Source organism: Ahaetulla prasina, chromosome 6 (genome assembly GCF_028640845.1).
Source record: "Ahaetulla prasina isolate Xishuangbanna chromosome 6, ASM2864084v1, whole genome shotgun sequence".
Taxonomy (NCBI): Eukaryota; Metazoa; Chordata; class Lepidosauria; order Squamata; family Colubridae; genus Ahaetulla; species Ahaetulla prasina.
In genome coordinates, this window is record NC_080544.1 from 26,232,259 (window position 1) to 26,256,836 (window position 24,578).

Sequence of the window (24,578 nt, forward strand, 5' to 3'; positions counted from 1 at the left end):
ATTGCTGGTAAGGAGGTGTTTTGGGTTTTTGTTTCCTTTTTAGCTTTTTTTATTTTCTCTTTTGAATGGTTTTGAAGACCACTGCCTACTAACCATGATGACGTTACATAGTTTGGCAATGAAACATCTGCACCAGCTCAGGGAACACTAAGGACTCTACACTTAATTGTCCTTTCTTATCGTATACTCTTCTTTGAGCGCAGTATAACAAGAGGAATTTCACATGGGGGCAAGTATGTGTCCCCATGTATAAATGATGCCCAGGGGTGGGTTCTACTTACCTTTACTACCGGTTCACAATGGGGCTGCGCGTGCGCGCTCACTTCTCTCTCGTGTTTGCGCTTCTGATGACATTGGAGCTGGTGGGCGGAGCCTCCCACCGGTTTTACTACTGGTTCTATAGAACCGGGGGCAACCCACCACTGATGACGCTTCATGATTTTGTTTCCCTCAAACAAATAGCAAACTTCCTTGAGTGAACATAACTAATCTAGTTTATCCCTTGACATGATACTTCTCACTGGTAATAGCAATAGCAATAGCACTTAGATTTGTATATCTCTTCTCAGTGCTTTACAGCCCTCTCTAAGCAGTTTACAGAGTCAGCCTATCGCCCCTAACAATCTGGGTTCTCATTTTACCCACCTCCGAAGGATGGAAGGCTGAGTCAACCTTGACCTCTTTGGCAATTTGTTCACTCATTATGACAAGTATATTTTTAGCTGTACAACATTCAAACCCCAGACATCCTGACGTTTGGAATGATACATTTCTGCAAAAGCAGCTCCCAACCGATTTCTTGGCAAGATCATCTCAAAAATGGAACTTATTCCTGCTCATGGCAAACATGCTGTTGGGAGTTACTCTGAGATGGGCAGTACCTACATTTGATAAATAAGTAAGTAAAAATAAACATGTTCCAAGAGAATCAAAGATGACAATTTTCCTAAAGCAATAACTCTAGAGCAGGGGTCAACAACCCGTGGCTCTGGAGCCACATCTGGCTCTTTCATCCCTCTGCTGCGGCTCCCTGTTGCTGGTCAGCTGCACAATTGATAGGGCTTTCGGTTAGGACAGGTAGAGGAAAAAGGATGCCTCGCTAGGAGGAGACTATGATGGGGGGACTGGACTTCCGATCAGCTTGAACGCGAACTTCCGGTTAGGACCGTTGTGGCTCTTTGAGTGTTTAAGGTTGCCGACTCCTGCTCTAGAACATAACTCACTGAAGAAAGGTCCGTAGCTTCAGAGATATTCCTTTGGTTGTGACTGGTCTGATTTTTTCAGCTCTAGATCCACCAAGACCAATATCAGTGCTATATCCTAGCAGAACCTCAGAATCTGAGACACAGTGCCTTGCCTGGCATTGCAAAGTGTAGCATCCTTGAACCCCATTCATGACAGGAGGGCAGACCCTGCATTCCAGATTGGGGAGAGCCACCAGAATTGGCTGTAAGGGTGATCAGTTAGCATCTAAGCTTCTATCAGAGAACTGCTTGGTTTTATTTTTGCTCTCATCACTCGCCACGCCGTTTCCCCACCAAGTTGAATTTTCTTTGGCATTTTGTTGCAGAACTGTTCGAATCGATCCTTCAGATCTCCAGCCTGGCAGAATAGTCAACCACATTGTAGAATTGCTATAAAAAAAAATATTAACCTACCATGATTATACAATTCAGGTTGGAGAATTATGAATAATCACGCTTTGACAATAGAATTTGAAGCTCAGAAAGTGGTTGGCTGTATTTCATGGTTAATACATAAATGCGCTTTTGCCTATCCCTTATCTGTTTTGGAAGTTTTAAATCTACATTGACAACGTATTTATCTCTGCCTCTACCTCTATCATCTCTATCTCTATCGTCTCTATACCTCTATCATCAGTGGTGGGATTCAGCTAGTTCGCACCTATTCGGGAGAACCGGTTGTTAACTTTCTAAGGAGTTCGGAGAACCGGTTTTTGGAAGAAATCTTATTTTGTTTTTTTATTTATTTATTTTTATTTATTTATTCGATTTTTATATCGCCCTTCTCCCGAAGGACTCATGTCTACTTTACAGGGCTAATCCTGTAAGGAAGGCAGGAAGGAAACATTCTGGTGGTGTTCCTAGCCTAATCTTTATTGCCCTGCTTACAGAAACTGCCTCTCTGGTTAACCCCTATTCCATTGTACCAGCTAAGGCGAAGCACCCATTGACATGAGTGACGTTCAGTTGGCTACGCCCACCCAGTCACATGACCACTGAGCCACGCCTACTCAGCCAGTCATTAGGGCAGAGAACCGGTTGTTAAATTATTTGAATCCCACCACCGTCTATCACCCTATCTCTATCATCTATCTATATCAAGGTGTGCATAAGCGCATCAGCATGCCTTCCATCCCTGACTTACTCTCCCCAATTATTCATTCCCATTTCCTGTATTAATATCCATGTTTATACTTATTCCTGTTATCTCGTACATGTTTGACAAATTAAATAAATAAAATAAATAAAATAAATAAATAAAATCTCTATCATCTCTGTCTCTACATCATCTCTATCATGTCTATCATCTCTATATCATCTCTATTCTATTGTCTCTGTCTCTATCATTTCTATCTCTATCATCTCGAGCTATATCTCTATCGTCTGTCTCTATCTCTATCACCTCTATCTCTTTCATCTCTATCTTTTTTTCAAGAGGCAGTGGATGGAAATTACCGTATATACTCGAGTATAAGCCGAGTTTTTCAGCACGTTTTTTGTGCTGAAAAACTTCCCCTCGGCTTATACTCGGGTCTATACGGCTTATACTCGAGTTTTTTTTTTTCTTTTTTTCACATTTTACCGGACGGAAGCCCTGCCGGTGCAGTGAGAGGGCGGGGCGGGGGGGCCGCCAGCCTTCTCAGCTGAGGGAGGGAGGGTTTCCCCAACCGGTAGGTGCCTCATTTCCCACCCTCGGCTTATACTCGAGTCCCCAGTTTACCCCAGTTTTTGGGGTAAAATTGGGGACCTCGGCTTATACTCGGATCGGCTTATATTCGAGTATATACGGTAATCAAGGAGCGAACCAACCTAGAACTAAGGAGACATTTCCTGACAGAACAATTAATCAATGGAATGACTTGCCTCCAGAAGTTGTGGATGCTCCAACACTGGAAGTTTTTAAGAAGATGTTGGATAACCATTTGCCTGAAATGGTGTAGAGTTTCTTGCCTGAGAAGGGGGTTGGACTAGAAGACCTCCAAGGTCCCTTCCGTCTCTGTTATTCTGTATCTATATATCTGTAGCCACAAAATAGCCCTCCTATTCTTTTTTTCCCACACTTTCTCGACATAAACAGCACACAAAAATACACTGATGTTGTTATCAAAAATTGTCTTCACTGGCCTCAGATTACAATTGCTTTTCACATATAGTTGATACCCGCCGCCAACTAAATTTAAAAAAAGAAAGAAAGCATAGGCTAATTTCCTTGAGAAATCTGTCTATGAATTTCCGATTTAGCTCTGCGTTCTTGGGCAATGGAGTTAATAGCTTTTCATTGCATTGCTCATTGACCTTTACAGCTTATAACAGAGAAATCATTTTAGTAATGTATCTCATCTGGAAAATCTGCTGGGCACATTCTAGTCAGCTGAAGAGTCTGAGCTCAAAGCTTTCTCTCTTGAGTGGGGAGGGAGCAGTTTGAAATACCTGATCTTTACCGCTGTGGCATCTTTCCTTTGAAAATCATTTGCACCATCTAGACCAGTCCTTTGTGATTTTTAGAGGGCAGTCATGCCCATTCTTTGGGGAAAAGTTTTGGACTGTCAAATTTAGACCGTCCAAACTTTGGACTGTCGGATTTTGGAAAAAAAACCCCTTCTTTGTGGCAGTCCCTCAAATATTGGGACACTGCTAGCAGGACTAGGGGTGACATGATAGCAGCGTTCCAATATCGAAGGAGTGGCTACAAAGAAGAGAGGGGTCAACCTATTATCCAAGGCACCTGAAGGCAGAATAAGAGCCAATGGATAGAAGCTAATCAAGGAGAGAAGCAACCTAGAACTAAGGAGAAATTTCTTGACAGTGAGAACAATTAACCGGTGGAACCGCTTGCCTTCAGAAGTTGTGGGCGCTCCATCACCAGAGGGGTCTAAGAAAAGATTGGGGCAGCCATTTGTCTGAAATTGTATAGGGCGGGTGTCTTCAACCTACGGCTCTGGAGCCTCATGCAGCTCTTTGGGCTCTCTGCTGTGGCTTCCTGTTGGATGATCCCACCACTGGCTGGCCCCACCCCTCACCCTCCCCTCCCAGTCACTGGCCTGAGAAGGTAAGGGTGACGGTGGGGGATGGAGAAGCAGCTGGGGCAGAGACAGAGAGATACAGAGAGAGGAGGAAAGAGAGAGAGACATAGAGAGAAACAGAGAGAGAGGGAGGGGGAAGGGAGGGAGGGAAGGAGGGAGGGAGAGAGAGAAAGAGAGATGTCAAAAAGGTTTTGTGGTTCCCATTGTTTTTTAACAACCGGTTCTTTGCTATAATGACCGACTGGGTAGGCGTGGCTAGGGGGGGTCATGTGACAAATGAGACCTCGAGTTGGCCACTCCTACAGAGGTTTTGTAGCTCCCGGTGTTTCCTTTTCTGTGGGAAACGGGTCCAGATGGCTCTTTGAGTGTTTTAAGGTTGCGGACCCCCAGTATAGGGTCTCCTGCTTGGGTAAGGGGTTGGATTAGAAGACCTCCAAGGTCCCTTCCATCTCTGCTATTCTGTTATTCTGAGTTTGTCAGTAAAGTGTTGGTTTTTTTTAGCAATATTGCATACTGTTTTCAAAATTGGCATTTTGTAAATTGTCTACACTTATACACTGGCAAAATAGCTATGGTGAGCATATAAGTAATCTTTGGCTTGCAACCATTCATTTAGCAACCATTTGAAGTTACAACTGCACTGGAACAAGTGACTTATGGTTGTTTTTCATACTTACAACCGTTACAGCATCCCTGTGATCAAAATCCAGACACTTGGTAATTGTATTTATGACAACCAAAGTGTCCCAGGGTCATGTGATCACTTTTTGCGACTTTCTGACGAGCTAAGTCAATGGGGAAGACAATTAGAAACACTTAACAACTGTGTTACCAACTTAACAACTGCAATGATTCACTTAACAACAGTGGCAAGAAAAGTTGTAAAAGGGGGCAAAACTCACTTAGCATTAACTAAGCAATGGAAATTTTGGGCTCAATTATGGTCGTAAGTCGAGGATTACCTCTATCTTTGTGTATGTATTTGTGGCTGACTTCATTTGTGGGTATCTTAATGGAGGGATTTTATCCTATATACAAAATATAACACCATAATGGGAGAGTATTAAGTTGATTTATTAAATAGTTCTAAGACAGTAACAAATGCCTTTGAAAATTTAAGCAAATACATACTGAATTAGCAGAAAGACCTACAATTTCAGAAAATCGTGGAAGAAAATATACTAACTTTATGACATCTCCAAATGAGTATCCAGCTGACCTTGAAAAATACTTTCCTTCCCTTTTTCTTGGAGGATAAACTATTGATTTTTCCCTGCTTGTTCAAAGAGTTATCGAACTGACTTATAAAACAGTTACAAATCAATAACATCAAAGTTTTGCAGGCATGTCCAGTCTTTTCACATTGCAGCATTTAGATCTTGACAGTTCTACGGTAACACTAGACAACATGGTGCTAATGTGCCCTAACACATCTCCCTTGGTCTTCTTTCTGCCACACCAGCTTTTTAAAAAAGTTTATTTTCATTAAAGAGAGAGAGAGAGGATAAGAGGAAGAGAGAGGAAGAGGGAGGGAGGGAGGGAGAGAGAGAGGGAGAGAGAGAGAGAGATGGGTATAGTGCATAAGTTATTGAAAAGGACTAGAGAGGCCTTGTTTCAGGTCCATGGAAACTCACAGAGTGAATTTGGATTGGTCACTTTTTTCAGCCTAATCTATTTTAGTAGAATAGAATGGTTGTGAAGAATAATGTAGTGCTATCATTGGTGGGATCCAGCCAGTTCAGGCGAACCAGTAGGTAAATTGCTACCTGGCCCCGCCCCTCATCTCCCCTTCCAGGAGTCCCCATGTGCCCCATTTTGGCTCCCAAGTAAGTGCAGGGAGGCCTACTAGGCCCAAAACAGGTGCTGGGGGGGGAGGCGCATCCTCCACATGGCCCGTTTTTGCTCCCAGGGGGTTGCAGGAAGCCAAGTGCTGCCTGTCACACCCCTGGCCATGCCCACCATGGCCACGCCCACTCAGCGGGTCATTAGGCAGAGAACCAGTTGTTAAATTATTTGAATCCCATCACTGAGGGCTATGTATATCTCACTGAACTCCTGCATTAAAGGAAAGCTATAAATCTAGCAAAGAACCTCTACTACAACTAAGTAAATGTGAAGTTTATTTCTTTACTTATTTGTAATAAGTAAACATGAAGTTTACTTCTTACAAATAAATGTGTAGTACTGCTTTACAAAGCCTTAGTAAGACCACGCTCGAAATACTGCATCCAGTGTTGGTCACCACAACACAAACATGATGTTAAGACTCTTGAAAGAGAGCAGAGAAGAGCAGCAAAAATGATTAGCGGTCTGGGGTCAAAAACATGCGGAACAATGGTTACAGGAATTGGATATGCCTACTCCAATGAAAAGAAGGACTTTGGTGGGGGACATGATAGTACTGTTCCAATATTTGAGGAGGTCCTACAAAGATGAAGGGGTCTACCTAGTGGTGAAATCCAAATTGTTTTACTACCGGTTCTGTGTGTGTGGCTTGGCGGGCGTGGCAGGAGAAGGATACTGCAAAATCTCCATTCCCACCCCACTCCAAGGGGAAGGATACTACAAAATCCCCATTCCCTTCCCACCCCTAGGGGAAGGATATTGCATTCCCACACACTGGGGCCAGCCAGAGGTGGTATTTGCCAGTTCTCTGAATTACTCAAAATTTCCACTACTGGTTCTCCAAACTGCTCAAAATTTCCATTACCGGTTCTCCAGAACCTGTCAGATCCTGCTGGATTTCACCCCTGGTTTGAGCCTTCATTCTGGGTCAACCTATTTTCCAAAGCACCAGAAGGCAAGACAGGAAATAATAGTTGGAAACTAACCAAGGAGAGAAGCAACCTAGAAATAAGGAGAAATTTCCTGACAATTAAAACAATTAATTAGAGGAACAACTTGCCTCCAGAAGTCGAGTGTGCTTCAACCCTGGAGGTTTTTAAGAAAAGACTGGACAACCATTTGCTGAAATGGTATAGGGTCTCCTGCTCAAGCAGGAAGGTGGACTAGAAAATCTCCAAGGTCCCTTCCAACTCTATTATTCTATGATTTAAATAGAAATTGGTGTGTTGCAAATCAAAACACAAGTTTCTATCTTCATATGTAAAGCAGTCCTTTTGGATAAATGAGATCATTTATGAGATCAGAACAGTTCCTTCTCTGCTGGCATTTAGAAAGACAATCTACTTTTTAAAGCCTTTGAGCCAGGGCTGAAATCCAGCAGGTTCTGGAAAACCAGTAGCAGAAATTTTGTGCAGTTCGGAGAACAAGCGAATACCACCTCTGGATGGCCCCAGAGTGGGGTGGGAATGGAGATTTTGCAATATCCTTCCCCCAGGAGTGGGGAGGGAATGGGGACTTTGCAGTATCCTTGCCCTGGCACGCCTACCAAGCCACGCCCACCAAGCCACACCCACAGAACCAGTAGTAAAAAAAATTGCATTTCACCACTGCTTTGAGCTACTACTTTCAAGATTTGTCTATTCTTAATTTTACTATTTGTTGCTATTTTCTACTTTGTGCTATGTATTTTTTTACTTTTGATAACATACATCATTCTGAATTTGAGGAATTGTCTCAGCTGGCAGATAAAACCTACTGAATTTTAAAGCTATTATTTGGAGTAGAACTCATCACAAGCTAGAATTGCATAGCAATGCAAAAACATTACTGTATTCTTACATTACATAAGACTTAATGCATATATGTAGTCCTCAAATGTATGACCAGAATTGGGACTAGAATTTCTATCGCTTGCCAAGATGGTTGTTAAGTGAGTCCAATATTTTTTTTGCCATGGCTATTAACCAAATTATTGCAGTTGCTAATTGTGAATTGTGTGGTCGTTTCCCCATTTGCTTGTTAGAAGCTGGCTTCAAATGATGATCATATGACCACAGAAGGCGGCCACTGTCATAAATAATATCCATTTTCATGTGCCGAAATTTTAATCACATGACCAGGGGGACACTCCTTCCTCTTTCTGTTTTCCCTACAACAACAACAATCCTTTGATGTGAGTTGGGCCGAGAGAGAGTGATTAGCTCTCGCCTTAAGCCTGACTAATTTAATTAAGTACACCCAATCAGTTAATCTGCTTTTCTAATAACTTTCCTTTATCGTTCTGCAGATTTCTATGACATCTGTGATGTGGTTGATTGTCAAGGTTCCTGTTTGGACACTGGAGATTGCATTTGTTCCTTGGGGACAGTTATGGGACCAGATGGACAGACTTGTCTTGGTAAGAAACCTCTGAACAAAGAAATATGACAACCAAAAGGAAAATACTAAGCCAGGAGAGAAATCTGAGGTGGGGAAAATTTTTTAAAAATTGCTTATGGATTGCTCCACTTTTCTTAAGTGCTAAGTAGAGGTGGGTTTCAGCAGGTTTGGACCAGTTCTGAAGAACCGGTAGTAAAAATTCTGACCCCACCCCCATCTATTCTCTGCCTCCCGAGTCCCAGCTGATTGGGAGAAAATGAGGATTTTGCAGTAACCTTCCCCTGGAGTGGGGAGGGAATGGAGATTTTACAGTATCCTTCCCCTGCCACGCCCACCAAGCCGTGCCACGCCCACCAAGCCACACCCACAGAACCGGTAGTAAAAATATTTGAAACCCACCACTAGTACTAAGGGGGAAAAAAAGAGGAACATAAGTAATCATTATCACTGTGAAAAGGAACTAACTTTCATTGTAAGTCTCATCTTCTCATCATTCCCACCCTTGCAAACTGATCTCTGAAAAAGCAATTAGAACAGGGACCTAATTACATACTTACTAATCCCGAATGAACTCATCTTCAGGAAATGACCTGGAGCTCTTCCAGCTGACGTGTACAGGCTTCAGTTTCACCTGATAAACAAGAGTATTGGAGAGTTGATTACATTTTATTTGCACGCTCTAACGGAATAACAGAAGTGGAAGGAACCTTAGAGGCCTTCAGGCCCAACCCCCTGCACAAGACCCTATACCATTCAAAACGTCTGTCCAATCTTTAAGAGCCTCCAATGGTGAAGCACCCAGAACTTCTGAAGGCAAGCTGTTCCACTGGTTGATTGTTCGCACTATCCAGAGATTTCTCCTCAGTTCTAGGCTGTTTCTCTCCTTAGCTAATTTGCTTCTTGTCCTGGTGCTTCAGTAGATAGATTGACCTCTTCTTCTTTGTGGCAGCCCTTCAAATATTGGAACATAGCTATCATGTCACCACTAGACCAGACAAACAGTTCTTCATATGTTTTAGCCTCTAGCCCCCTAATCATCTTTGTTGCTCTTTTGTGCACATAAGTCTGCAGACCAGGGGTGAAATCCAGCAGGTTCTGACAGGTTCTGGAGAACCTTTAGCGGAAATTTTAAATAGTTCAGAGAACCGGCAAATACCACCTCTGGCTGGCCCCAGGAGTGGGGTGGGAATGGAGATTTTGCAATATCCTTCCCCCAAGAATGGGGATTTTGCAGTATCCTTCCCCTGCCACGCCCACCAAGCTATGCCCACAGAACCGGTACTAAAAAAATTTGGATTTCACCACTGCTGCAGACTCTAGAAAAAGTGTAGAGAAGAACAGCAAAGATGATTATGGGACTGGAAGCTAAAACATGAAGAACAGTCAGAGGAACTCGGTATATCTAGTCTAGTGAAAAGAAGGACTAAGGGTGACAGGATAGCAGTCTTTCAACATTTGAGGGGCTATCACAAAGAAGGAGATCAAGCTATTTTCCAAAGACCTGAAGGCAGGACAAGAAGCAATGGGTGGAAACTAAACAAGGAGAAAACCAACCTAGAACTAAGGAGACGTTTCCTGACATTTAAAACAATTAACTAGTGGAAAGGCTTGCCTTCAGACATTGTGGGTGCTCTATTACTGGACTAGAAGATTTCCAAGGTCCCTTCCAACTCTGTTATTCTGTTATTCTCTTCAAAGCAATATCTCAACTTATTTAACAATGGTGGGATTCAATTTTTTTACTACCGGTTCTGTGGGCGTGGCTTGGTGGGCATGGCAGGGGAAGGATACTGTAAAATCTCCATTCCCACCCCGCTCCGGGGGAAGGTTACTGCAAAATCCCTATTTCTTCCCGATCAGCTGGGACTCGGGAGGCAAAGAATAGATTGGGGCAGGGCCAGTCACGTCACAATTTTTACTACCGGTTCTCCGAACTACTCAAAATTTCTGCTACTGGTTCTCCAGAACTGGTCAAAACCTGCTGAATACCACCTCTGGTATTTAACCAAAGCAAGACATGAATACAAAGAAAGTTAATAAAAATCAGCTGCAGCTAAGGGGGGGGAGTTCAATTCCATCCAAGCTTTGTTTTAATTAGATTTTTGATTTTGACAGCTGTGCCAATACTTTTAATTTGTGAAGTTGTAGAAAGGGACAGTCAGAGAGGGTCATCTCTAATGCAACACCACTCGGTAATCTAATCAATTGCCATGAGTCAGAAAGCAGCTGCATCACTATTCGGCTTTAAATTATGTTTCAGAATAATCAGACTCATGAAAGATATAACTGTTAAACGTGTGGAGAGCATTCAGATGAGATGCTTCATAAAGCATGAATTTTACCTTTAAAAGAAAATATTCTCCTTTTATCCTCCACCCACTCAAAAGCCCTTTAGAAAGTCGATTAGAAGTTTCCTTTGATTATCTGAATTGTTTCATTTCACCATCAAAGTCTGATCCTTTTTCATGTGTGTGAATCCCCCACAACACACACACACACACACACTTGCTGTGGCCCCAAAGCAATGCCCACCTCCTGCTCAGCACTGTGTGGCAGATTAGAAGGCATTCTTAATTACTGCGTTCACACAACACATCATCTAAGTGAGGAAAAATCTAGCAGATTAGACAAGAGCAAGGAAGTGATGCAGAGACTTGAGGATGTGTCCCATCAGGACAGGCTGAAAGAATCTGAGATGTTCAATCTGAAGAAAAGAATATTAACACAGAGTCGGAAGGGATCTTGTAGGTCATCTAGTCCAGGGGTCTCCAACCTTGGCAACTTTAAGACTTGTGGACTTCAACTCTCAGAATTCTGGGAGTTGAAGTCCACAAGTCTTAAAATTGCCAAGAATGGAGATCCTTGATCTAGTCCAACCCCCCCCCCCCGCCAGCCCAAGCAGGAGACCTTACACTACTACTGACAAATGGCAGTTCAGTCTCTTCTTGAAAGCTTCCAGTGATGAAGCTCCCACAACTTCTGAAGGCAACTTCTGTTCCATTGGCTGATCCCTCCTTATTTCTAGATTGAATCTCTCCTTGATCAGTTTCCATCCATTATTCCTTGTCAGATGCTTTGGAAAATAGGTTGACCCCCCTACCTCTCTGTGGCAGCCCCTCAAATATTGGAACACTGCTATTATGTCTCTCCTGGTCCTTCTCTTTAGTAGATTAGCCATGCCCGGTTCCTGCAACTGTTCTTCATATGTTTTAGCTTCCAGTCCCCTAATCATCTTTGTTGTTCTTCTCTGCAACTTCCCTGCAAATTTAGGCTATCAGCTATTAATGATCACAGAAAATAGGAACCAAAATAATGTGACATATAAGTTTCAGCTGTCTAGATTCTGTTCAAATAGAAGAAAAAGTTTCCTGATAGTAAAATCGGTACCACAGTGGAAAAGTCTGCCTACAGGTGCTGTGAGTTCTACAATACTGGAGGTTTTTAAGAAGAGGCTGGACAACCACCATTCATGGATGGTTTAATTGGCTTTCCCTGCACATTTTGGAGATTGGGATGAGATGGCCCTTATGGTTCCTTATAACTCTACAACTCTATGATTTTACAAGATGTATTTATGCAACGTACAGTACTAAGCTTGAATCATGTTCACTCTGAACACTTAACACGTTATGTGATGACCCAGGGCGTGATACAAAAGTAACACAGCCAGAGAACCGATATGAGTCCCTTTATTATCATCAACTGTGCCCCCAATGTCCCTTTCAACTCTCCGGCCTGGAGAGAACTCTTCCACCAACCTGTGGCTGGCAATATTTCAGTCCCAAACGTTGTAAGCAGAAAACTTCTAACAAAAAATCCAAAGGCAAGACGAAGTAATTAACCCGGCAGGACAAGCAAAATAAGGAATTCCTCTCGTAAAGTACCACGGCAGTAAATCTGCAATCTGTCAGAATTAGGTCCCACTAGTTTCATAAAGACTGAGACTTTACTAATTATACACAGGACCAGAGGTGGGCTTCAAAAATTTTAGCAAAGGATGCCTGGTTGCTGGATGGACGTGGCCATGGTGGGCATGGCTTAGTCGGCTTCCTGCACCATGGGTGTGTGTGTGTGTGTGTGTGTGCGTGTGTGCCCTCCCTGGGCTCCGGAGGCTTTCCTTGAGCCTCTGAGAGGGCGAAAACGGCCTCCCCAGGTTCCGGAGGCCCTCTGGAGGCCTGAAATGGGCCTGTTTCCGGCCTTCCCGAACTTCCGGTAGGCCTGTTTTTTGCCCTCCCTGAGCCTCTGCATGCGGCCTGCATTTACTTGCATCCAAAACGGGCCGTGTGGGGACTCCTGGGAGTGGAGTGGAGGGGTGGACAGGCCCAGCCAAGAGTGGGATTTGGGGATTCTCCGAACTGCACAGAATCTTAGCTAAAGGTTCTCCCGAACCCGTGCGAACCCCCAGCAGCCCACTCCTGCATAAGACTGAACTGTAGCTATCGGCAGGAAATAAAAGTCCTCCACTTAGATCCACAATTTAGATCCCAAATTCTGCTAATAAGCAAGAAAGTGGGTGCGTGAGTTTTGCCTCATTTTACAACCTTTTTGCCGCCGTTGTTAAGTGAACTGATGTAGCATGGTTGTTAAATGAATCTGGCTCCCCCACTGACTTTGCTCGTCAGAAGGTCGCAAAACATGATCACATGATCCCAGGGACACTGCAACCATCGTAACAACTGGCCAGTTGCCACGTGTCCAAATTTTGATCACGTGACTATGGAGGTGTTGTAACAGTTGTGAGTGTGAAAAACAGTCCTGGGTCATTTTTCTCAGGGCTGTTGTCACTTCGAACCATCACTGAACGAATGGTTGTAACTTAAGGACTATCTGTACTGAACTTGATATAATTGTACACGTTATCTTTATTCAGGGACAATGAATGGGACACAGAAAGCTGTTTTTCATGTGTGAATGTTTGAGTCTATTCCTTTCACATCCAAATGCTAGCTGTTCATCTTGGAGGGAAGCAGATAGCTGCTTTGTCGATGCTCCTTAATGAAAAATTGATTTCTCATATCAAACTACGCAAAGGGTGATGCAATGCCAACAGACCTTGGGAACACAGGGGAAGCAACAGGACAGTGACAGTCAGGAATACAAGCATTTCTTGAGTCCGGCTCAAGGGGATGCCTCAGAAGAGAATTAGCGCACATAAATTGCTCTCGGTATACTGTAGGTCAGCGTTGGCGAACCTTTTCGGCACCGAGTGATGATCTTCCGGTTTCCAGCACGTGCATGTGCGCTAGCCACCTGGTCTTCCGGTTTCTGATACACATGCATGCACGAAGTCCAGCTGGACAGTGCACATGCATGCGCTGGAAACCAGATCACCTTCCTGCTGCGCATGCTCTTCCGGTTTCCAGTGCTCCCACACACATGAAGACCAGCTGGCCGGCACGCCGGAAACCGGAACAGCAATGAGCGACCTCTCGCGTGCCCAGAGAGATGGCTCTGCGTGCCACTTCCGGCATGGGAGCCATAGGTTCGCCATCACGGCTGTAGGTTGAGCAAGAGAATTACTCTGGATGGCTTTCAAGCAAAATCTAGCAAGAACAATCTTAAAAATTCAAGTGGGTCTTTTTTTCCATATTAAGCCAGCCTTGGAGGGCTTAACACAAATGGAGACATCGGCTTTTGTACTCTTGTGGTGCAAAAATACCAAGGTTGCAGACACAAAACAGGCACATCTAACTTTTATGGATCAACCATCAAGGATGCTGACAAAACTCCACCCAACAAATACAGTTCTTTCAAACTGATGACCTAAAAACAGTATTACTGCATGTTGCCTCTAGCATTCATCTCCTACATGCCAGCTCTTAGCCGCTTTTAGCGTTGCTGCTAAGTTGGAAGTCTTTCTCTCATGTCTCCTGGTAGATGAAAATGAATGTGAAAGGAATAATGGAGGCTGCAGCGAATTCTGTATTAACCTAAAGAACTCCTATCGCTGTGAATGTGGAGTTGGGCGTGTCTTGGGGCCAGATGGAAAGACATGTGAAGGTAAGGATATGATTTAGAATTACTAGCTGAACTTTTGCATCTGACTAGTAGAGTGATTTAATTACGTGCTTTAAGATTCACGAGAGGATAAGGTCCAAACTGCCAGAAAATACCCTAGAAATCAATGGTTGTGTTTGAGGGAAGGGCAAGGGCAAGGGAGTGGGAGACGGAGGGGAGAGAAGGGAAGGCAGGGGAGGAAAGGGGAGAAAAGGGAAGAGAAGGAGAGGAGAGTGGGGATGAAATTAGAGGGGAGGGGAGGAGGAAGAGGGGAGAGGAGAAAGAGGAAGAGAAAAGAGGATAGGATATGGGATGGGACAGGGAGAAGAGAGGAGGGAGGGAAGGCAGGGGAAAGGAAGGGAGGAAAAGGGAGGAAAAGGGAAGAGAAGAGAAGAGGAAAGAAGGGATGAAAGTAGAGGGAGGAGGAAGAGAGGGGAGATGAGAGATAGAAAGAGAAAAGAGAAGGGAGGGGAAGGAAGGGGAGGAAAAGGAAGAGAAGGAGAGGAGAGTGGGGATGAAAATAGAAAGGAGGGGAGGAGGAAGAGGAAGAGGGGAGAGGAGAAAGAGGAAGAGGATAGGATATGGGATGGGACAGGGAGGGGAGAGGGAGGGAGGGGTAGGCAGGGGAAAGGAAGGGGAGGAAAAGGGAGGAAAGGGAAGAGAAGAGGAAAGAAGGGATGAAAGTAGAGGGAGGAGGGAGGAGGAAGAGAGGGAGGGAGAAGAGAAGAGAAGAGAAGAGAAGAGAAGAGAAGAGAAGAGAAGAGAAGAGAAGAGAAGAGAAGAGAAGAGAAGAGAAGAGAAGAGAAGAGAAGAGGGCAATATCATGGCAGCTTTCTCCTTTTCCAGGCTCCATCCAAGAACAGGTATTAGAGTGCCAGTGGGGGTTTTCTTTAGTGCTGAGTCGTGGGTGGAAAGAATTACATAGACAGATGTAGATCTTCATCTAACTGGATTTTCTATCGAAAGCCCAGTATTCACAAATAGGGTCGAGCATCAATCCAAAGAGCAGTTTTCAAATAAGGTGACCTGCTTCCACAAAGTGGAAGACACACACCCAGCTAAGGAGGATCCTCTTCGGGAGCTTATTAGGCTTTCTGCTTCTAGTTCCTTCCCACGGTTTATCTTTCAAAGGCTTAATAGGAACAGCCCTGAAATGGCACCTCTGTTCTCTGTGCTTTCAACAACTCTTATTAATTTCATTGCAGAGATTCCTGAAACCACCGCAGATCTTTGCCCAACACAATTAAGAGGACAATGGAACATATAGACAGTTTAAATCAGCGGCCACCAACTGGTGGTCTGTGGACCACTGGTTGTCCGCGAGAAAATTTTGGTGGTCCGCAGAAAAATTATTTGCATTTTTTATATTGCACTAAATTAGGGGTCCTCAAACTGCGGCCCCTGGGACAGATACGTGCAATGAGCGTTTGTGTTGCTGCAGAAAGTCTCCCCCTTCAGGGTCTTTTTGTGTGGGTCGGAGGAGAACAGAAATTCCGACTTGGGGTCTGCTTCGGCCTCCTGGTGCAGGGCTTTGGGCAAAGGCTGGAGGGAAGTACCACTGGTGGCGAAGAGCCGGAGAACCTTGTTCCAGTGGGACTGCATCATGACCTGGAACTGGCTGACCATCTCAGCCTGCTGAGCCTGCAGGTGCCGGTACCTGGTCTTGCACTCCCGCAGGTCTTCCCTCTGCTTGAAAAGCCTGTGCTCGTAGTCCTCAGTGAGGTGTTTCTACTGAGCCTCCTTCTCGGTCAGACCCAATTTGAACTGAACTGTTTTGCCAACTCTTTCTCATAGTGGCTACTTAGCTCCAACAACTGCTTTCTGTTGGGGCCCTAAGGAGCCTGGGTAGGGAGGTGAGGAGTGGCTGGGAGGGGAGGTGTGAGTAGATGCTGGCGAGGCGCCCCTTGATGTGAGTGACATCGAGTTGGCCACACCCACCCAGTCACATGACCACCTAGCCACGCCCACCCAGCCGGTCATTAGGCAGATCATATTAGTGGTCTGCGGGATTTAAAATTATGAATTTAGTGGTCCTTGAGGTCCAAAAGGTTGGTGACCCTTGGTTTAAATGACTGTGTAATACATGAATATAGTTCCCCCTCATGTTCATCTGATCCTATAGCTCCATTCAATATGAGCAGAGAAAGGACATGGTTGCAGAGGCACTGCTAGATGGGGAAAGGTTATTTATCTACTCATTATTTCTGCCTTAGAAATTGAAGGGTGTCACAACAACAATGGAGGCTGCAGCCATAGATGCAACATGTTGGAAACCAGTTATCAGTGTGAATGCCCACGAGGTCTTGTTTTGTCAGAAGACAACCACAGCTGCCAAGGTACATAGGGAAAAAGGGATGTGGTTGGTCTAGGCTAATTTGTTAATTTGCTTATTTAGTAGATGTATATCCTGCTTTTGCTTCAGGAGGCAAAGGCCACAGTTATTTTCTGGTGCAGGGGTCTCCAACCTTGGTCCCTTTAAGACAGCGGTTCTCAACCTGTGGGTCGCGACCCCATCGGGGGTCGAATGACGATTTGCCAGGGGTCGCCTAAGACTATCGGAAATATGGGAAGTATACTTGTGAGTCGAAGAATCGCGCTCCAATGGTTGACTCCGCAAGCCAGCTGCAGGCTCTTCAAATCGCTAGTCGAATTCAGCTTCAGGCACAATGAATTAAAAAAGAGAGAAATCTTTGCTCTGATGTCTCCCTCTCAAGCCAACTGCAATCACTCCCAATCGCTAGACTAATCTGGCTTCAGGCGCGATAAACTTAATAGGGGAGGAGTCTCCGCTTTAATGCCTCCGTCCTCAAGGCAATCGCAAGCAGTTCAGATCGCTAGCCAATACGGCTTCAGGCGCGATAAATTCAAAATGAAAATAATTTTACGGTTGGGGTCGCCACATCGTGGGGAATTGTATTAAAGGGGTCGCAGCACTATAAAGGTTGAGAACCACTGCTTTAAGACTTGTGGATGTCAACTCCCAGAGTTCCTCAGCCAGCAAAGCTGGCTGAGGAACTCTGGGAGTTGAAGTCCACAAGTCTTAAAGGGACCAAGGTTGGAGACCCCTGTTCTGGTGAGCTTCCAGGGTTGAGGTAGTTCCTGAACCTAAAGTTCTGTAGTAATTATTGTTACATTGCTATCTTATCCTTGTGCCCCATCCTATTATCATGGAAATGCATGTTGAAAAGACTGAATCAGAACATACATTTAATCTGCAGGTCCTCCCCATTATATTTTACCAGCCAGCCCAGAGAGTTTTTATTTGAGTTCCTACCAGTCTTAGCGAATAGCTAAAAGCCACAAGGAGCAATAACCTAAAAGAATTGGCAGGCAATGGTTTGATGCAGTGGTGGGATTCAAATAATTTCACAACCGGTTCACCTGAACAAGACCAAACCCACTGAATCCCACCACTGGCTTAATGCAGTGGTGGATTTCAATTTTTTTTTACTACCGGTTCTGTGGGTGTGGCTTGGTGGGCGTGGCATGGCTTGGTGGGAGTGGCATGGTGGGAGTGGCAGGGGAAGGATACTGTAAAATCTCCATTCCCACCCCACTCCAGGGATACTGTAAAATCTCCATTCCCTCTCCAATCCAGGGGAAGATTACTGCAAAATCCCCATTTCCTCCTGATCAGCTGGGATTTGGGAGGCAGAGAATAGATGGGAAAAGGGCCAGGCAGAATTTTTACTACTGGTTCTCCGAACTATTCAAAATTTCCACTACCGGTTCTCCAGAACTGGTCAGAACCTGCTGAAACCCACCTCTGGCTTGATGGCTTCCTAAGAATTGTAGAAATAGTTGTCTAACACACATTAAGAAGGCATTGAAGAAGACTTAAAGATGATTGATTTATGGACAGAAATAATGTCATATTCCATCACCACCATTTCCATAGGAGAGGTTAATGTTAAAGGACTGGATGCTGCTTTTTATGGCAGCTGTGAGTTGCATATCCACACATGTGCACTAGAGGTGGGTTTCAGCAGGTTCTGACCAGTTCTAGAGAATCAGTAGTGGAAATTTTGAGTAGTTCAGAGAACCGAATAAATACCACCTCTGACTGGCTCCGCTCCCATCTATTCTCTGCCTCCCGAGTCCCAGCTGATCGGGAGGAAATGGGGTTTTTGCAGTAACCTTCCCCTGGAGTGGGGTGGAAATGGATATTTTACAGTATCCTTCCCCTGCCACGCTCACCAAGGCACACCCACCAAGCAATGCCACACCCACCAAGGCACGCCCACAGAACCAGTAGTGAAAAAAGTTGAATCTCATCACTGATATGCACCCAGTTTGATCATTGCAAGAGGACCTGCTAAGAATTGCTCCACTTTCTGAAATATGTGGGCTGTGATAAGGTAGTAAGCCTTTTCAGAAGCAGCTTCCGTTTTAACGAACATCTCTCTCTCCCCCTCCCCCACAAGTACATGCAACCTCCATCCTTCTGGTTTTTCATGAGTTAGTGAACAAATTTATTCCAGGGATATCTTTGGTCCAGCAGTCAAGGGAGGCCACTATGGGCATCCCTCCATTAAAAAGGAAGGAGATTTAATTGCACATAGAGAGCTGCCCTCTTTATTTCTTTTTACCCTTGTATTCCCTTCCAAAGATGTCTCTCAAGGGAGTGACCTATTCTGATATGGCTTTTAATTCCAATAGTATATTGTTTTTCTACCCAGGAAAATTTTGTTGTTGTTTTTTAATTGTACACCACCAGGAGTCTACTTGGAGCATGACAGTAGACATCGAAAGGGAGAGGAAAAGGGAGGGAGGGAGAGAGGGAGAAGGAGAAAGAGAGAGATACAGAGACAGATGGAGGGAGGGAGAGGGAGAGGGACGGAGGGAGGGAGGGAGGGGAGAGAGAGAGAAAGAAAGAGAGAGAGATACAGCGAACAGATGGAGGGAGGGAGAGGCAGAGGGAGAGGGACGGAGGGAGGGAGGGAGGGGAGAGAGAGAGAGAGAGGCACATGCATGCAAAACCATGCCCTGCATTCAAGTTCCCTCTCCTTTCCTATTATAATATATTATTCTCCCTGTCTAAGAAGGGAGACATGGACAAGCATTAAGGATGTGCAATTTTCTTGGAGACTTCCTTTCAGAGAAAAAAAGAAAAAACTTTGGCTAATATATATATATTCTTTTGGGAGAAGTCTAGGGAAGTCCCTCCAATCTTTCAGCGTGGTGGTTCTTGCCTTCATGTCTGGCTAAAGTTGGGCTAATGGTCTCACCAATTCCATTAGTGTCAGTCTCGTGGCAGCTGGAGTTGGCATTGCCACTGCACTGCTGCCACTACAGATGTGTGGTGTACGGTGAGCTGAAAGGACAGTGAGAATGATTGGAACTGCGGCAAGCATGGCCTCACTGCATTGAGGAATCTTTCTTTTTTGAGGGGGTATGCACCTGCTGGATCTGTGTTCCATCTGGACCATAAGCTTCAGATTTCCAGCTGAAACATTGATAGGTTCATCTGGCTGGTTTTAGAGTTACTGAGCCCCAGAAGGTAGGTTGAATCACAGTACAGCTTACAGAGAGCCAGGAGTGGGTGTAAGTGAAGATTTCTATCAACATGCCACTTAGGTGGGAGGCAGTAGTCAGCAGGTCAGTTTCCTTGGGAATTAGAGAAGCTACGGTCCAATACTTCTGGTCCACTGCAAACCCACAGAAAGAATAACAGAATAAGAGAGTTGGAAGAGACCTTGGAAGTCTTCTAGTCCCTATATTATTTCAGACAAATGGCTGTACAATCTCTTCTTAAAAATCTCCAGTGATGGAGCACCAACAGCGAGCCATTCCACTGGTTAATTGTTCTCACTATTAGGAAATTTTTCCTTAGTTCTAGGTTGGTTCTCTCCTTGATTAGTTTCCATCTGGTGTTTCTTGTTCTGCCTTCAGGTGTTTTGGAGAATAGATTGACACCCCCTCCTCTTCTTTGTGGCAGCCCCTGAGATATTGGAATGTCATCCCTAGTCCTTCTTTTCATTAGAATAGGCACACCCGTTTCCGCAAACATTGTTCATATATTTTAGCTTCCAGTGTCCTAAAAATGGCTTGCCTGAAGCAGCCATGTTTCAATGCTTTTGTCATGAGTTAATTGTTGATTGAATTAATTCAAAATCTCACCCCATTTTTCTGGGGAGAAATTTCTCAGCCTCAAAGTTAATGACAAAATTACATTTCTATCAGGATGCAGATACAATGGCCGAATAACACTGTAAAAGGGGCAGTAAGCCATCTTGGTCCTTCGTTGTATATTTTAAATTGCTCATCCCAAATACCACTGCTTTTTGTAAGAATGGCCCTCCAACCATTTTATATTCAAACGCTAGCAAGAGCACTTATATATAGCACAGTGCTTTACAGCCCTCTCTAAGAGGTTTACATAATCAACATATTGCCCCCAACAATCTGGGTCCTCATTTTACCGACCTCGGAAGAATGGAAGGCTGGTGAGAATCAAACTGCTGGCAGTGGCAGAGTCAGCCTGCAATACTGTATTTTAACCACTGTGCCACCAGGGCAAATCAAAGCATCATTTCCCTAGGCCAGAATCTGGAAACATTTGATTTAGAAGTGACAGATATTTTTTAAAAAACTTCATCTTACAAGAAAGGCAATGTTTTAACTTCTGACTCACTTACTAGCTGTGCTCCTTCTTACAGTTCCAGTTATATGTAAATCTACGTCTATAGAAGTGAATATTCCCAAGGATCTCGTTGGGGGAATGGACCTCTCGCTTACCAATGGCTCCTGCAAAGGAGTATCCAATGGCACTCATGTCAACCTCATCTTCTCTCTGAAAACCTGTGGAACATCTATAGATGTACGTACTGATCGTATTTATTTGTTTTAGTCTTGCATTCATATCCTATATTTCCTCTTGAGATCTCAAGGTACAGTCCATGGGGATCTCTTCTTATTTTATGCACACAACATAACCTTTTGAGCTAGAGCAACTAAAAGAGAAACTGGGTCAAAGGTGTCTACAGGTAGCCCTCGAAATTACAACCACAATGGAGCCCAAAATTTTTCTTGCTAAGTGAGACAGTTGTTAAGTGAATTTTGCTGCATTTTAATGACCTTGCATGCCACAATTGTTAACTGAATCACTGCCCTTGTTACATTATGGTAGTAACATGGTTGTTAAGTGAATCTGGCTTCCTTATTAACTTTGCTAGTTAGAAGAGGCCGGTTTAGCTCACGCTGGTAAAAGCCTGTTATTAAGAACACAGTAGCCTGCAATTACTGCAGGTTCGAGCCCGGCCCAAGGTTGACTCAGCCTTCCATCCTTTATAAGGTAGGTAAAATGAGGACCCAGATTGTTGGGGGGGCAATAAGTTGACTTTGTAAAAATATACAAATAGAATGAGACTATTGCCTTATACACTGTAAGCCGCCCTGAGTCTTCGGAGAAGGGCGGGGTATAAATGTAAACAAAAAAAAAAAAAAAGATCTAAGCCAGGGATCTGCAAACTTGGCTCCTTTAAGACTTATGGACTTCAACTCTGGGAGTTGAAGTCCACAAGTCTTAAAGGAGCCAAGTTTGCAGACCCCTGGTCTAAGTAAAAGGGAATCACATGACTTTGGGATCCTCCCAAATATGAGTCAATTGCCCAGTGTCCGGATTTTTTTAAAAAAAAAGTTTTTTATTTATAATACAATTAAAAACATTGGACATGGTGTGATTTTTCTGGTTGGAACATTTCCATCAAGTTTTACCTTACAACAAATACAGTTCGTTTACGCTATGTTAATATATACAATCTATCACAATTCAAACACATAGATTCTCCTGTCTCTGAAAATTACAACAATACCAATACCATTCCTATCTGTCACAGAGTACTAACGTGAACATTATAAAACTTTCGATTTATCAATAATCCTTTGTCCCGACATGCTTCCCCTTCTCCAACTGATAATACATTTTATTCCAGACTTCATAATATTCCACATCACATTTATCTTTGAGTTCTAGAGTCAACCTGTCCATTTCAGCACAAGTCAGTATCTTATTTATGGACAGTACCTGTCCATTTCAGCACAAGTCATTCAGAAGAAAATACTTTTTCTTCTGTGGCGGTCTCTATTTTTCCAGTTTTGCGCAAAGGCCAATCTTACTGTCGTTAAATATCTAACATTAAATATATTGTTCTCTTGTTATATTTGTCCTTTATAATACCCAAAAGAAAAAAGTTCTGGCTTTAATTCTATATTTTGAGATAACATCTCCTCCAGCCATCGTTTTATCTGGTGCCAAAAATCTCTAGCTTTTGGGCACTCCCACCACATATCATAAAAAGTCCCTGGTATTGCCTTGCATTTCCAACACATTGGTGAGAGGTTTTTGCTCATTTTAGCTAATCTTGTGGGGTGGGAGGTGACAGCTATAGAACATCTTGTATAGATTTTCTTTATACATGGTGGCTAAAGTAAGTTTTCTGTTTCTCTCCCATATTTCCCGCCAATTATCTAAATCGATACTGTAACCAAAGTTTTTATTCCAAATTAACATGGTTAAATCCAGTGTCCGGATTTTGATCACGTGACCATAAGGGATGCTGCAAAGGTTGTAAGTGTGAAAAATGTCCATAAGTCGCTTTTTTATTGCTGTTATAACTTCAAATGGTCACTAAATGAACTATTGTAATTTGAGGATTTCCTGTATTGAGGACTACAGTAGTTTTATGTACTACTCCAAAAAAAAAAAGGGTGTTATTAGCTAGTTTTAGAACAGGGGTCTCCAACCTTGGTCCCTTTAAGACTTGTGGACTTCAACTCCCAGAGTTCCTCAGCCAGCTTTGCTGGCTGAGGGACTCTGGGAGTTGAAGTCCACAAGTCTTAAAGGGACCAAGGTTGGAGACCCCTGTTTTAGAAAACACACTTTTCCCAAAAGGTTTCCACAATTTTGGCCACTACTGTGTGTCCAAGTGATATGTCAGCTTGGCTCTCTGCACTTCAGCTCAGCCATTATCCTTTATTCCTTCATTATTAAATTTTCCACAGTGGCTTTAGCATACTTAAACAAATGGACCCATCTCTCATTGGAGGTGCAGACCTAAGTAACTGCTCTATATATAGATTGCCTAGCAACTGTGTGGAGCCAAAAAAATTTCCCAGCCTTTTGCTTTCAACCTGCTTCTCTGCCACTGTGCAAAGGCCGTCGTTGTTTTAAAAAAATCTGTAGATCAGTAGAACAGACTTAGAGGGTTGTTTATGCCAATCCCTTGCTGTTGTGACCGAGGCCCAAGAAATTATTACCAAACACAATACAGGCCTGCACAAAGTTATTTTATTAAAACAGCTGAGAATTAATCCAATCTCAGCTTAGTCCAAAACAAATTCTTCATAAACAGTCCTGCGGCCTTATCACCTATCTTTGTTGTCTCTGGCAACCTGCCAAAGGCTTTTCTTGGCAAAACCCCCACAAAGTTCAAAAGACGCTGACAAGAACCAATGGAATTCAACTTTTCCACAAAGAAATGGCTCGTTGCTGCTCTTTTAAGCCTTATGGGAGTGGCCAATCACCTTCTGGCCTTACTCTCGAGTCGTCCTTTTTGCTTCAGCTGCTCTTGCCTTCTGGCAGCTCTTCTCATGCATGCATTAGGAACAGGAGGAGCCTCTACCTCTCTGCTGTCTGCCTCTGAAGGCTCTGAAGTCTGTGTATCGCTTCCAGATGGCCTTGGCCCCATCTCTACCTCCGACGCAGAGCCCTTGTCCGTACCTTCCCCTGATTCCAGGACTGGTCCATCGTCCTCCCCAGCCTCCTCACTGTCCAACTCCGCTGCCAGGTCTGCAGGCTGTTACACTTTAAACACTTGCTAAAGAATCCTAGAAAAGGAAATTTCTCCAAGCTTTTGAAATGTTTGTTCCCTTGTTACGTTCAGGAGCAAATTGAATAGGAGAAAATACAAAAATAATGACTACCGCTGTTATAATTTGTCTTAAAATATCCAGGCAAGAGTAGAACCTGAAATAGCATTTCCTATTCCACACCATTCACTTTTTCTCAAATTCAGGTAGTCCTCGACTAACAACACAATTCAACGCAAAATTTATTTTGCTAAGTGAGACATTTGTTAATAGAATAGAA

The 24,578-nt window shown here is 43.8% G+C and overlaps 1 protein-coding gene across 1 annotated transcript in view; it reads left to right on the forward strand.

The window, feature by feature from the left end:
- The window catches only part of OIT3 (oncoprotein induced transcript 3), a 52,418-nt gene that overhangs the window by 12,500 nt on the left and 15,340 nt on the right, over nt 1–24,578 (forward strand). The window contains exons 3-6 of the mRNA XM_058188486.1: nt 8,400–8,510; nt 14,369–14,491; nt 16,702–16,824; nt 21,148–21,308. Coding sequence (XP_058044469.1) covers nt 8,400–8,510; nt 14,369–14,491; nt 16,702–16,824; nt 21,148–21,308 — 518 coding nt within the window. The remainder of the gene's footprint in view (nt 1–8,399; nt 8,511–14,368; nt 14,492–16,701; nt 16,825–21,147; nt 21,309–24,578) is intronic.